At 43.6% G+C, this 16,073-nt stretch overlaps 1 protein-coding gene across 4 annotated transcripts in view; it reads right to left on the bottom strand.

The window, feature by feature from the left end:
* The window catches only part of LOC100304346 (E3 ubiquitin-protein ligase UPL1), a 29,736-nt gene extending 14,725 nt beyond the window's left edge, over positions 1-15,011 (bottom strand). For 2 of the 4 annotated variants that reach the window (XM_008670006.3, XM_008670008.3), the window contains exons 1-6: positions 14,626-15,011; positions 10,115-10,210; positions 9,825-10,031; positions 1,847-9,679; positions 1,434-1,745; positions 110-308 (exon numbers count right to left, since the gene is read on the bottom strand). In XM_008670006.3, the coding sequence (XP_008668228.1) occupies positions 110-308; positions 1,434-1,745; positions 1,847-9,679; positions 9,825-10,031; positions 10,115-10,210; positions 14,626-14,658 (8,680 nt within the window). In that variant the 5' untranslated portion in view covers positions 14,659-15,011. The remainder of the gene's footprint in view (positions 1-109; positions 309-1,433; positions 1,746-1,846; positions 9,680-9,824; positions 10,032-10,114; positions 10,211-14,625) is intronic. The other 2 variants (XM_008670007.4, NM_001361412.1) reach the window with 2 other exon arrangements.
* Positions 15,012-16,073: the final 1,062 nt, after the last annotated feature.

Raw genomic sequence — 16,073 nt, 5'->3', positions numbered from 1 at the left:
GGCTTAAGTACACAATAACATTGTTGAATAATATAACAGTGAACGAAAAAGGAAATAGAGAAAAGATTATATAACCAATAATAAAAGGAGATAAAATAGAGAATATTACCATTTGCAGAGCAAGATTGTGCATAAACAATGTTCCAATGACATCCATGTAATCTATATGTAGCCATGCAATCAGATACGCTAAGCCCCTCATATTCAGGTTTAATCATGTTGAGCAGATGGCCAACCAAGGTGACACGTGTGACACTATGTGCACATAAATTGGACATAAGCCTTTGAAGAAGGCCTCTGCTGAGTGGCTGCAAAATTGTGCAATAGTTAATCAGTTTAACTGAAGAAAATACGGACAAAACCCTAGTAACAAGGAAAAGCAAGTCACAATTAGTCGCAATTTCAATTCATCTTTATTGAAGTCGTATTTGCAAAAGTCATTCTTTGTGCATGTCCACAAATTCTGACCAGGGATTCGTTTTGCATAACAATCAAAAAAAATCCACATTAAAAAATAAAAAGAACAGGACATATATTATCAATCCACTAAGTTCTCTTATTAGTCTAAGAAGGAATTTAAACATCAGATTTCATATGTTTCTTTGAATTACATGGTTTAAGTGTTTCTTGGATGTTCACACAAGATAATATATGCAAAGCTTCCAATAATATGCTATTATCCATAGACATATATATAGGTTTATATATACCATACATCTCAATTCAATGTACAGATTGTTTCATAGATGATGAGATTTCCATAATGTAATAAACAAGCAGAGACATGGTTGCCCATTGTTCTTATTGTCTTGAGCAAGTAAAATGTAGAGAAAAAATACCAAAGCAGAAGCACAGTGGGGAGGGGGGGGGGGTTATAGGTACAAAACTCATTCCCACAACATTTAATTTTACAAGTTCATAACTTATGTGAATGGACAGTTTGACACATCAAAGCTTCACAATCAATATATTTAACAGATATTTCAGCAAATAAGTTTTTGCGGCTGCCTGCTCTCATTTCTGTAACCATAGTGATCAGAAAATGCATCAAGAAATCCTCTGAGTTTGCATTTAGAATTTTACAGGGGTGTATAGCAGTCCCCACCATGCAGGTCTATCATTTCATTTAACATTTTGGAAACTAGTACCGCATTACAATTTTACAAGATGAGGTTTGTACTATGCAAGTAAATATACAATTATACATGCATATGCATGTGATATTACATTAAATCATAAAACTATAGAACAATACCGAACACCACCCTATTCCCTTTAGAATTAGCAGAAGATTACAAGTTTACAATGTGAGAATTGCACTATGCAACTAAATATATGTGCGTGCAATATTATACTGCATAATAAAACTACAGCATATTCAAGAAAAAATTGTTATTCTAGATAGTAGAGCATATGCACAGTGTAAACATTACTGGAGCAAGCTGCAGAAGGCGAATAAGTGCCCGAAGAGCTTCTGAGTCTAGAAGTGGGGTCCCCTCCACATCTTTACCCTTTGAACTGCATGTAGTAGAAATAACCCTTCTACCCACAGTAACACCAACAGCTCTGTCTATAACTGTCTGATTATCAGTTGGCAGCCTCCTCCCTCCAAGCCTGTAGCTTCCACCAAAAAGGCTCCCTCTAGCACGATAGCGACTCAACTCTCTGTCCCGTAGCATTTGAGCTTCAGCAAGTAAAGCTGAAGGAAGGGCAGACAGAACAGCTTCTGATGAGGTCAAAAGCACCTGTGCAGTAAAACAGGTCCATGTATGTAAATTAAACCTTACCTCCCGATCATGCAAGTAAGGAAGTAAGGATTGGAAATTTGCTAAAATCGAAGCATTACCTCTTCACGTAAATCAGGAGGGAAAGTTGCTATAATTGAAGCATTATCCATATCTACTGGCTGTCCAGCTGGTTGAGAGTGGGCAATCCTCTGTGCTCGCTGCTGGGCTAGAACCTCAGCCTGTATGTCTGGTGGAAGAGCAGCCAAAAACTCAGGATCTATTTCTTCTGCAGCTGGGGGAGTATAGGAAGCAGCTGGGGCAGAACGGTTCTGCTGAGAAGCAAGGACTTCTGCCCGAAGATCCTCAGGCAATGCTTCAAGAAATGTGGGATCAATTTCATTAGCGCTGGAGGCCTCATTAATAGCATTAGTTTGCACTGTCTGAGGCTCTTGAAGAGCATCTTCATATCTCCTAGAAGACAAATCATTGCCATCAGAAGCAGGAGCTGAGTTCCCAACTTCATTTTCAGCAATATCAACGATGTTCATGTCAACATCAGCATTGACTGCTGAAGAATCTACATGAGCATCACTCAGCTCAGGAGCAGCACTTGCAGAAGTGACAAGTGCATGGCAACTTGACTCCAGATCAGATGGGGGTTCCCTAGGATCATTACCCAAGTGAACTTGTTGAGGTGCTTCAATCTCATTTTGCATAATATTACCATAACTTCCATTACCAGACAAGGAATCTCTTTCAGGATGACCACCAAGCTGTGTACCAGCAATACACATCATTTCATCACTCTGAGGTATAGTGTTAGGATCACCGGCTGCTGTTTGCTGCACCGGTTCTACAACGCGGCTATCATAAATGGAATCAACAAGGTGCTGATTTACGTGCACATCTGTAGGACAGAGGACATCATTAGCAGGGACAGGTCCTTGGTTAACAGTACAAACTAGCTGATGCCGACCAACAGGTTGAGAAAGTGGATCGGTTGTAACAGGTTCAGCATTTCCTGTATCTGGTAACTCTGAGTGCGCATTCGCACCGTTGCCAGTCTGTTCAGGCCGCACCTGAGGAGCACTATTTGAATTATTAGCCACAGTTAACTGTGACACAAAATGATCCTCCACTGCCTGGGCAATAGCAGCTGCATGATTACCTGCCTGTGGTTGACCATCATCGGTCCACAAATTATCTCCAGGGCCCCGCCTAATTCTAAGGGAATCCATACCAAGTGAGAAATCTATCAAAGGTGGTGGAGCAGTACTGACAACACGTTCACCAAACACTGGGGGAGCAGTTTCTGGTGAAAAGCCAGCATCTAACATGTACGAGGGGATGTCAAAAGACAGCATGTGAAAATCTCTTGAGGAAGTTCCTCCAGAGGGCCACGCTGAATTAGTTCCCTCCCTAGACTGTGCTGGCCTGACAAGCAGTGGATGAAGAAAGGCATTCACATCGGTCCTTGGTCGATCAAGAAGCGACCTACTTCCGATTTGGCGCCGCCGTTCAAGACCAAACGAACGATGCAGATTAAATGAATCAACTGTCCCCACACCATGAAATGACTCAGAAGATATATCAATAAAACCACTGGAGTCTGCACGACCCCTGGAAAATCTCAGATGATGATCATAATCCATTCGAGTTAAGCTCTCCCTCCATCTTACTTCTATAACATGGTTCTCAAGAAAGTCGTCATCTTCTTCATCCATAAGGTCATCATTGTAATCATCACCAATTGCATTGTTCTCCTGGTCCTCGATATCTGTGTCAGCTATGGACATCAAACCAGCTCCCTCAGCTGCTATTTCCTCATCTTCTTCGTCCTCACTTTCCTCCCCAAGATCCTCGTCTTCCACACCCATTCCATCAACTTGATGTTGCATTGAGAAAGCCAAACCAATATCAGTACTAGGAGCCATTACATTACCTTCAATAGGTTCTTCCCGCATGAACTGCACAGCTCTTGTTGGAGGATTGCCATTAGAAGTACTATTGTCTGCTAGATCAACTCCCATTTCTTGTTCAGCAGGTTGGTCAAGGTTTTCGTTATTATTTCCACCAACATGAGACAGTTCTTGAGCTTGCTGACTTGCAGATTCGATGTCATTAGTATGATGATGTGAATCGTATGTAGTTTGTTCAGGGATTACAATGTCATCAGCTTCATGTGTTTGTTCATGTGACCCTGGTAATCTGTTCTTGGTAAATCGATCTGAATTGAGGACTTGATCGGTGGTGTAAGCAGTCCTAGTGAGGCTATCCAAAGCCTTCAATATCAGGTTGACAACCCTTACAGCATCTGGGTGGTCAAGATCAATTACTTTCAGCAAAACAGAAAGAGATTGCACCATTCCACCATCTACCATAGGTTTTGCAATATCAGGTGAGCAGCCAAGAACAGGCAAATTGCTCTGACTATTCCTTGACAATATGGAATTCACAAGCTCAGAGAAAGCCAAAACTTTTCTGTCAGGTATTAAAGATCCTCTGGAGGTGTTGCTTGCTGAACCAATGAATTGGTTAAGTGCCTTTACAATTTCAGAAACAACCCTTCTACGACCTTCAGCAGATCTGCAGCATAAAGCTACCAAGAACCAGGAAGCTCTCTCAGACAAATTACCAATCCAATCATCTGAGGTATCAGCAATTTTGACTGAAGGTAGAGGAAGTAGCAGATAGAATATATGATGCAGTAAACCACTGTGTCCAGCACCTTGAGCGCAACTTCGTGACACTGATATCTCTGTATCCCGTCTCAGAATTATCCCTACTGCATGCACATACATAAGGAGTATTTCACTCATCAACTTAAGGACAAATGCAAACTTTGATAGCAAGGCAGACCTCTCAGAGAAAGCATCACCATCCAGTTCTTGGCCATCACCAACTTTAGATTTGCCCTTTGTATTTGGTTCATCAACATCCATTGGAGTCAACAGGGAATAACCATCAAACCCATGTTCTTTGCTTGCAGATGGATAGCTCATGATGATCTCAAGAAGCTGATCAATCACTTGAGGAAGACTAGCAGGAACCTTTTTGTGGTTCCGTGAACATCTGTTTGGTGTATCAACCGTCTTAACCTCAGCAGTCACCCGAACAGGCTCATTACATGGCACACCACTTTCTGTTACAGGAACATTCTGTTTCTCTCTGTCTTTCTCCTTGTCCTTCAACAAGACTACATTCAATCTCCCTCCTGAATAATCCAATTGGCAGACTGAAGTTGCAGCCTTCATGAAGATCACAGGATCTCTAGATATCAGTGGTGCCATATTTGTAAGAAATGAGCTTGGAGTACGACTGCCATGGTTACTTAATGACTGTCGTATCTCCAATTCCATGGCACTCTGCAAGGTCTGGGGATCCTCAATGAGGTGCCGCACAATAGCAGATGCTAAGGTCTCAAAGCCAGGAAAGATGCAAGTGCCTGGGAGATTTAAGAGAGATGCTAACCCACCACTTTCAAAGAATAGAGCAGCAAGCGCGTGTGTTTTTGTCAAGCGAGCACTGAGCTGAAGCACAGCATGCATAACTGTTGCAGGCACACATAGCTTAATGAATTCACAGCAGAAAACCAGTGCCTTTTGGCTCTCTTGATCATTCAAATAGCCAGTAGATTTCCCTAAAATCTTTTTAAAAACATTTGCACTTGCATCATCTGCTGAATCAATAATTTCAGTTCTATGTTCAGCAGTTGGTAATGGATTTTCCTCGCTGTCAGCACTGGATGCATCAGAAATTGACTTGGATATACCATCCATTGTTTCCATACTGAGTTTTGGATTAAATTGTAGCATGTTATACAATATAAGCAACAGAGCACTGATAGAATTCCAAGTATGATCTGTCTGGTCTGTCCTTGATTTAAGACTTCCTAATATGTTAAGAACTTGGGAGATGACACCATTTTCAGCACTAGTTTCACGTATGCCACTGTCTTCACTCAGAAGCAAAGCCAGCACATGAGCAACAGAATACAAAGCACCCATATCCGTGGCATCTGACGAAAAATGTCTTAACTGCTCAAAAAGATACAATACTACTCGCTTGCAGTATTCGCTCTTATTCCGGTTGCACAGTGTCGCTAGAAGGTCAGTCAATGGGAAAGCCAAGGTGGAATCACTAGACTGGAAAAGCTTGGTCGATACAGTAAGGATGTCATCCAAAGGAAGCACAAATACACCTTTTTCTTCAGCAATGACTGTATCATTCTTATTGCTTCCATCCTCCTTGGGTGTTTCAATGGAGCTTCCAAGTGACAAAGCTAACGCTTGTGCAAGCTGCACATCTTCCTGGACAGAATCTTCTGGATGGTTGAATAACCAATCTGTTGCCATCTCCACGCTGTTAGTTCTCACACTTCTAAGAGATTCTTCTGCCCTAGCCCTTGAAAATCCCATTTCAACAATTGTAGCAATAGCAGATTCATCAAGAGGGGGGCCAGTAACACGCTGATTGGCAACTCCAACACTACTGCGGCTTTGCTTCATATCTCCAACAACAGAGCATATATTGTTCATAATTGACACCAGGGAGGTAACAAAAGCTGGGTTGCACACAGGAAACATTGTATGATTCCAAACAGGAAGAACTGCATCAAGAACTTGAGATTGGAGCATGCGCGCAAATGATTCTGGATCTGAAGGCACAGGGAATAGATTAATTGACAGCTCAGTTACAATAGGCTGGACAAGAAGCCGATTATGAGAAGAGGATGGAGACAATAAGAACGTGGAGTTCACATAATATTCCAGAAATTTACAGTAACTCTGTAACGTATCCAGCAGCCAGGAATTGTGAGACACCTTCTCATTAATAGAGGAACCTTGATCTGTGGCAGCAGCAAGGACAGAGAAAGGAAGTGTCCACAGTAGCTGACTGGTTGCTTCAAAGGTCGTTAGAACATCCTTGAATGTTCCATTAACATAGAAGCTATTAACGAGTGCAGAATTGCATAAGCGACGTCTACTGTCAAATGTAAGCACAGCCATGTCTTCCACAACCTTTCCAAGGTAACGGCATTTCACAGATAAAGACATCTCAAAACCAGCAGTAGAATGCCCAGAGAAACCAAGAGCACTAAGGAAAAATTGAGCTAGTGCAGTCACAAGACTTCTCGAATTTGGGTTAAGGTTAGAGTCAGGCCGACGATGAGCCGGTAATCCTTTGACAAGGGTAGAAAGGAAGGAACGCATGGTACAACAAAATTTCTTCAGAAGTTCAGAAACAACATCATCAGGGATTCTCTTTAGAGCATCATGACGCCTTGATGTCTCTGCTGGAAAACAAGGACCATCCAAATCAGTACTTGTTGCATTCAACACTCCATTTAGGCGCCCACTTATCCTTGATAATGAGTGTCGACCATGGTGGTGCATGTGGGAAACAGATCGCACAGTTGATACAAAATCTTGCTCCATGCTCCACGGTGATATAGAAGCCCTTGCTGAAACAGGATTCATATATCTTGAAAGTGGTGCTGTATTTGTGTCATCATCACTATCCCTTTCAGAAATTGAAGCTTCCTCAGCCAAATCATCTTGATCTGCATCTTGCGTATCCACCTTAGAATCACTGAGTAAAGATATCTGCCATGTGACTTCAATATAAACCTTCCCCAATTCCTTCAATATCTCGGCATCAGCAAAAGCCAGTTCTGAGACCATAATGGTAGTTCCCTTCAGGAGAAAATTGGCAATAGACAAAAGCCCTTCAAGGGTAGAAAGTGGCTTCAGAAGAGCTGATTGCTTTGCAGGTTCACTACCAACCAGCATAGTTCCAGAGATCGAACCCAACAGTTCATTGGTTATTTTAAGGTGGTCTCTAAAGAATGAGCACACTGCTCGTGCAAGAGAAACAGAATGCTGAGGTGAGAAGTTTTTGAATGCAACAGAAATACTCTGACCAATTGAGACAGATACAGGTATTGATGGCAACTTAAACAGTTGAAGAACAGCTTCTATGCCTTTTTTCTCAATAAATAGCCTACATATATCAGCATTTTGCAGAACAGTTTCAAGCAGGCGAGCAACATTGCATATGCACTCAGGAAGAAATAACTCAATGGATGATGATGTTACAGCATCTAAAGGAGCATCAACTGTTTCGCCTGAGCATCCTACCTCAGGAGGTACACCCTCACTCTGTGAGGTAGCAACCACCACATCAGTATCCATGGGAATAACTGCAGAGTAATTATCAGATTCCTTATAGGGGATAGAGTCTACACCACACCACACTTTAAAAATAGTGTTCAAGATTTCAATAAACATGCTAACTCCAGAGGATCGTAATGATGGTGCATGACGCATTAATTCATCAAGTCCACTTGATAAAGCTCCCGCTGTGTCACCACTAAGAGCTTTCATATATGATCTAGACGTAAAGATTTTCACAAAACATCTTAAAGCATTCCGGTCCTTTACCAATTGAAGACCATTATTGTTCAGGCACAATGCATCCAAACACTGTGGTATACATGAGACTGCATCGGAGTTGTAAAGTCCACCACACATTATGGCATCAAGAAATGCTTGTGGCAAACCAGCTGAATCAAGAACAGTATAGCATGTTGGATCTTTATGTATGAGATCACTCATAACATTTGCAGCAAGTGAGAAAACACCACCACCGAAGTCCTTGCCTCTCTTAAAAATCGCACATAAACATGGAGGTAACACATTCTCTTCTGAACCATCAACACGAGCAGAACTACCAGGCACATATGTTGCCAGAGATATTGTACGTAATAAAACTTTTATTAAGTTCTTCCTATGATACAAAATCAAGGATTCAGAACATGAAGGTTGTATATCTTGCACAGGTGGATAACTTTCAACCTCGTTTCCTTCATTGGTAGAATGGTCAATTAGTTTTGAATCAACCTCAACTTGAGATACTTCTAGCTTAAGACGAGCAATAGTGTCATCTAGTCCACCTAGATCTCTGAACACTGCTGAAGAAGGATTGTGATAATCCAGGAAGCTCTCAATAACATGCACTGCCTTACTAACTAGATGTAAATGTTGCGTGTTTGTGTCTTTGAGAAGAGGCAAAATAGTTGGTATAAAACCTGCTTCTTGTAGAGCTAGAGAACCTGGTGTTGATGATACCAGCATAGATACAAGCGAAAGAAGTGCTTCAGCAAATATTATGGACCATTTCATAGAACCATTGATGATAGAATCCACTGTATTCTGCATGAGAATAGGAAGGATACCCCGATGACCACCAGAAGTTACCGAGGACAATACAGTAGGCTGGTGAGGTCGATCTTGGCACAGTGCGACTAATGAAAGGACTCCCAGTATCCGAATCTTTTCGGGTATCTCATCCTCATAGCTAAGTAGTGATAACAGCTCATCAATGAATTCTGGTTCATTGTTCAAAAATGTTGATACAACTTCCAGATCATGGCCTGCTTGGACAAGAACAATAAAAGCATACAAGCGGATACAGATATACTGGTGTCGACATGTTAAAGAGTCAAAAGCCCTTGCAAATCTCAGTCTTGTAAGAAGAAGAAACCTTAAAGCTTGTGGCACACTGTAATCCTTGACCAACCTGTCCAATATTTCAAGATCTGCCTCCTTGCACGAATTGACATTCGATAAATGAATTACTTCCAACTTGTTCTCTTTCTCTAGACACTGGGATTTCTCTGATTTATCAGCAGCACGATAGAACTCAAAATGGAGTGTGGATCCAACCTCAGTGGAAACTGGATCAGATACACTGGGTAGAGAACATGCTACTAATCCAAGACCACCTTCTTTTCCACCCCAGCCTTGAGATAAGGCAAATAACTTTGAAGCGAGAGATGCACTGCGTATTGAGCTTTTCCCAACTGACTTGTCTACAAATGCCATTAATGTCTGCAAGCTTGCTTCAACAATATCCGCATCTGTTGATGCTAGAAGGGCAGACAGATGCTGCTGTAACAAAAAGATACATAAATTAGCAGTACACTACTGGAAATGAAGGAAACCAGAAAGTTATGCTGTTATCTTATATAAAATAAATACAAAGGAGAAAAACAAATATGACTGCAGATAAACAGGACACGCATAAAGTGCTGACCTCAAAAAAACTAGAGAAGTGTCTATTTGTACAATTTTCCAATATAAGTTTTGATACACGGAGAATTTGAAGTAGTGCTTCTCGAGGAAATGGGGGATCCACATCAAGAAAATTATCTTCAAGATGCAAATCTTTCCTTGATTTGATATAACTCTCAAAGAAAGAATCAAAATGATTGAAAAGGTCCAACCAGTGATGAAAATCCCCCTACATCATTTTGGTAGCAAGAGATTAGAATTAATAACATCACCACAAAGATGTTATACATAAAAAGTCTATGATGTACGCACCTTGTCAAATTCCCATGCAAAATCCTTCAGCGGCAATTCTACATCCTCAAGAGGAACAGTGGTAACACTGTTGATGAAAGATTTTATACTTGGAGGCTGCAAACAGAACAGCATACATTGGTGAAAGGTACGAGTACGAGATAAGAAAAAAGGATCTGCTAATTCATGCTAGATTAATTATCATATGTAAATCAATTAGACAGGCTAGCTGCTATGTATAGCACCCAGGAATAGCTTCCTAGTATAGGTGATAGCCTACTATGTTTGTTCTTTCCATGTATGCCTGATTGGCATCTTCCATGTATCCCTGATTGACACCTTCCATGTATGCCTGATTGGCACCTTCCATGTATGCCTGATTGGCTATATATATGAAAGACTCCCCACCCACATTGGGTGTGTGGTGATTCTCTCCTTCCCTGCTTATTCTACATGGTATCAGCTTAACCGATCCTTCCACCCCTCCCCACCGCACCTCTCTGCTGTGCTGCCCCTCCCCACCGCACCCCTCTGCTGTGCTGCCCCTCTCACCTAGGTCACCATGTCGATCAACTCTGCCACCAGCTTCTCCTCCTCCTCCAGCACCTCCAGCAGCATGGGCTCCTTCCCTGCCCCTGCTGTCCTCGTTGCTCCCTATGCAACAGTCACTGTCAAGAACCACATCCCAGTGACCCTGGAGCTGCAGAGGCCCAACTTCAACCAGTGGGAACCGTTTTTCACATCTCTCTGTGGGAAATTCGGACTCCTTTCCCACATCACGGAGGAGGCTGCTTCCGCCGACCCTGCCTGGAACATTGCTGACGCATGCGTTCGCAGTTGGCTCCTTGGCTCTGTGGGGTGGGGAGGGGTGGAAGGATATGCCATGTGGTGACCATGGTACTGATCCGGGGAGGGAGAGTCGCGCCGCCTGTAGAGGCCGCGATCTCCGTCCACTCGGTCGCCGCCGCCGGGAGCACCGCCGGCGTGTCTACACCCGTCTGGGCTGCCGCCGCGTGCGCCCTCGCCCGGAGCGCCGTTGGCGCGTCGGCGCCTATCTGGGCTGCCGCCACGCGCGCCCCCATGGGGATGCGCGGCTGCCCACTGTGCCGCCTGCTCTCGCGCTGCTTCCCTCGCCAGCCTGAGCTCTTCGTCAGTGTTGTCGTCGACAGAAGCAGAGCTGCCGGCTCTACTGCCGCGTAGAGCCTCGAGTTCTGCTGCCGCCGCACGTGCAGCATCTGCCGCCGCCGCTACTTCTACTTCCGCTCTCGCTGCTGCCAGTTCCGCCGCCGCCAGCCGTGCTGCCCTCGCCGCTATTGCTCGCTCGCGTTCTTGTGCCGCGGCGACCTCGGCCTCCTGCTGGCACCGCGCACTCGAAGTGACCGAGCGTAGGGACATGGTGGGCTAGTGAGGGATCGTTGCGTGTGGAAGGGGTTGTCTCAGACGAAAGATTGCTCGTCTGAGCAGGAGAGGAAGGAACAGTTGGAGCTCTTGCTGCCGACTGAGTGTGGGGAGAGGCGCGGGAAGGAGATGAGCAAGAGATGTTTAGGTTGCAGGATAGTTTGGCTCCGATACCAATTATAAGTAGAGGGACTCTAACTCTCATCCAGAGGATGACACTATGAGTTGGAGCAATTTTCTGTTTATTTCTTCAAACACTACGCAATGTCATACTCTTCTAAGGGTTGGGATACATACTTATAGCCCAAGGAGCTGCCGAAGTGCCGAGCATATGCTTCTGAGGTGCTGTCCTACACTATGGCTACACTAGATGTTGTCCTACACCTTTACAAAAGCAGATGCTAACTGTTGTACACAACACACTGCAGCAAGGACTGTTGTTGTCCACGCTGCAGCGTCCTACACCTTTACAAAAGCAGATGCTAACTGCCGTCCACACCACACTGCAGCAAGGACTGCTGTTGTCCATACTGCAGCAAAGACCAAAGGACTGTTGTCCTGTAGTAAGGACCAACTGCAACAAAGACCAAAGGACTGCTGTCCTATAGCAAGGACCAACAGACTGCAGGACTGCTGTCCTGTAGCAAAGACCAAAGAGATTGCAGGGCTGCTGTCCTGTAGCAAAGACCAAAAAGACTGATGTTGTCCTTCCCACAAACCACGAGACTTATTCCAACATGCACTGCAGGGTGCGGTCCGTCTTGGTGTTGGCTTCTTGCCGTGCAGCCTGCTGGAGTGCTGGCTCAAGTGCTGAACCTAGCACTAGCAGCTAGCAACTTGCCCAGCCCAAAGCCAAGCCAATTCAGTAATGACCTTGTGATTAAAAACAAGAATACATACAGTATGTGCTAGTGCGCTAGTGCTCGTGGAGCGCAGCAGTAGCATTTGCTCTCCGCGACGCAAATGGCTTTGCAGACACCATCGAACAACACATACGCAATATGTACGGAGCTTTCCTAAGTATGTACTAGGCTGCCAGAGTCTGTATTTATTTTATTATTCATGTATCTTAATAAGGGCTTGTTTGGATCCAGAGGCTACAGCAAAAGTAATAGGGTGTTTGGTTTGAGGAATAAGTTAGTTCATCATCTTCTCACTTCTCACTTTTTTGTTTGGTTTGTGGAATGGAATGAGTTGATCTATCACAACCTCTTCCTCATAGTTAGTTAGTTGGTACTAACATGTGGAATGGTGTCATCCCACCAAATTTAAGTAATGGACTCATGATGCATCACCTCATCTTGGATGGAGTAATTCCTCAAACCAAACACCCCCTAACTAAATTTCAATCACTTAGAAGCTAAAGAGTAAAGATCACTAGAAAGAACTAAAAGTGACTAAATTAATATTTTTTGCCATTTTTGTTACTTTTAGCTCTTACTAATATATTGCGATTCACAAGCTCAATGTTAAAACAAGAATACAAAAAAATACAAATTTGTATAGTATATTCTATATCCTATTTATTCGCAATCAAAGAAAAACGACTAAAACTGATTATCGAATAAATACCATTTCTGGTCGTTTTCATTCTATAGTAACCTTGTGATTATTAACTATGAACTGCAAGATGTAAATTTTATCGGTTTATTTTTCTATATTTGAGCTATCATGTACATGATTATGTATCTCTTATTTTATTTGTTTGTTGGACAGTCAACTAATATTATCGAGGCGAACTACCCGACAAATATCCGTTATCTACCCGAGTAATATTCGTTATCCATTTCTTACCCGCCCGAATTATTACTCGGTCACGTCCTGTATCCGTCCCGAATTTTAACTACCCGTATCCGGTACCGTATCCGAGAGAAATACATTAGGGTAGGATACGGGATGACCCTGTATCCGGCTGTATCCATCCCGTTTTCATCCCTACCAGCGGCTGTGGGCGCCACCATCGAAGACAGTTCCTGCCCGTGGAAGGGGAAACTTTATTTCTTTGAGACCCCATTACAAACTACCATCCAATCCTTTATAGACTAGGTGGCCGACTGGATCTATCTAATAGATCTCATCTAACAGATTCAGTTGCTACTGACTAGGAAATAAAACTAACTGATAGCTGGATAAGCTAGATTTCTAGTAAAGCCGGTCCAGGCGATCTAGGCTGTTGTGGACCCCCTTCTGCGCCTATATGTGTGCTTATGGAAGAAGGTGTCAACAACAAGATCAGCTGGGACTCTCTTGATCTAGTAAGGATCAGTGCACAAATACATCTCATACTCTTCTCATTTGAAAATATTTGCCTCTAAACATTTCTCATCGAAGTCTTAGAATGTTGACAATAATAGATGTGCATTACACAGCTTGGTTTGTTAAACTAAATGCCCTTGTTTAATTTTGCAAACATCGAGGCAGGAAAAGAGGCAAAGGAAAGAAATCCAGATCTATGCATGCTAGGTTTGGCCAACTGCAAATCTCAGATAAACGTCAAAAGCAAAGAACCCCACCAAGATTGCATCAAACATATTGATAGTCAGAAAAATGAAGCCTACCAGATGAGTTTGTGTTATATGAAGCGTATATCTAAGGTTTGAACTTTCTTCTTGTAAACATAAGGACATAACTACTATTGCAAGGATTGCGGACACTGAATAAAACACAAGCAACCCTATGATCCCCGAAAATGAAAAATATCCTGGGCTTGTGCCATACTTAGACAGGGACATATCATGTGCAACCATACATTGCAATCAAGTAATCTGTCGCTAGGACTGGAATCACCAGCAGCAGCGATAAACATCATAACAGGTAAAACCCCCGAGAATAACGTAATTCAGGTTTAACTAATGCACATACGAGGTTTGGCCAACTGCAGATCTAAGACATCTTGTAATCACAAACTACTGCTGAAAAGATTGCAGACACCAGCGATTCACCAAAACCAAAAGCACCGTGGCACGGAACTTCCTAATCGCCCAAACGAAACAAGAATTGCTACTACAAACTTTAAGCCGCACCAGTAGAAACCTGGGAGCAATACCCTAAACCGCCTTCACGACCGCCGCGATCAGGCGATCGGCAGATAGATCGAGTAGGAGTAGGGCAACCGAGAGGCCCAGGCAACGTACCACTTCTACCGCGCGTCGCCGCTTGAGCTTCATACCGCAATTCGCATAGCCGGGAAGGCAAGGACCTGCGCCGTGCCGTCCGCCTCCACAAGGGGCAACCCGCTGCGCCGTCTACCACCGCCTGGGGTCGCTCGCCGTCGCCTGCGGCAGGTGCCGTCGAGGCTCCAGGTAGTTAGGGTTTTTCGGGGGCGCTGGCGCGATCGCGGGGAAGAGAAGACGAAGAATCGTATCGAGGTAGGGAGATGCGCGTGTCGTTATGGCGAGGCGAGGCGAAGTAAAAGGAGAAGAGGTGTTGCTAGTTGCTACACGCGCGACGGGAGGTTATGCGACGCAGCGACGGTGAAGGTGGCCAAACTACTCAGCCTCGTTCCATTGCACAATGCCGTACGTCGCCACGTCATCAGCTTTTAACCTTCCTGAATATCTACATAATATCATATCAGCTTTTTATAGAATTTTAATTAAGATAAAATATATTACTTTATTGAAATAAAAATACATTCAATTACATAGTTATATAAATAAATTACATAAATTCTTAAAAAATAGTTACAACATTATTTAGCTTAGACATAAAAATAAATATTACAAAACTCATAAATATAACTAACTAATTGCTACCATTCCTTGTCTTTCTTTTCCATGTCTTCGGTCACTCATTTCTCCTCTAATTTAAGTTGATTTATCAACTTTTTCAAACCAATTTATAAGTTTTAGCATTCATGGTAGAACGATCCAACCATTTGTTAAATTAGTTAAATAATTTAATTTAAACAATACTCTTGTAAAGGATATGTTGAGGAGGAAGGTTGTGCCGAAGGTCCTTAAAATAATAACCTCTGTTGATTTGAGACCGTCGCAGAAATCAGGACAAGCTCCATCACCCAAAGGAGAAGCAACACTTGATCTTCGAGTTTGAAGCGAAGCAAGGACGTGATGCTAAAGCCTTAGTAAGGCAAAGCGAATGAACGAGGATGTACATGACACGTCTCAGAAGAGAAAAGACAGAGATGCCCTCCAGAAATTCTATAGGCCTTGTATGTAAGGGTTATGATATTAATGTAATTTTATACGGAGATGTACAACACCATTGTCGGCGTTTCGAGACAGGGGGGTCCCTAAGCCGACGAGTGAGTGTGCTGTGTGCCCCAGCCCAGATGGGTCGAGCGCGTGGGCGAGCGCGAAGGGGGGAGAGGCGAGGTGGTCGGAGTCGAGTGTGAGAGAGGTGGAAGTCCCGCGGCCTTCGTGTTCGTCCCGCGTCCAGGTCGGGTGCGCTTGCAGTACGGGGGTTACAAGCGTCCACGCGGGTGAGGGAAGCGAGCGGCCCCAAGAGAGCGCCTGTCCCGTCCTCGGTCCCGCGCGGCCAACCTTCTCTGAGAAGGCCCTGGTCCTCCCTTTTATAGTCGTAAGGAGAGGATCCAGGTGTACAATGGGGGTGTAGCAGAGTG

The sequence above is a fragment of the Zea mays genome, chromosome 2 (genome assembly GCF_902167145.1).
Source record: "Zea mays cultivar B73 chromosome 2, Zm-B73-REFERENCE-NAM-5.0, whole genome shotgun sequence".
NCBI lineage: Eukaryota > Viridiplantae > Streptophyta > Magnoliopsida > Poales > Poaceae > Zea > Zea mays.
The sequence above is the reverse complement of the archived record's forward strand: the minus strand, read 5'-3'. Positions and strand labels throughout refer to the sequence as shown.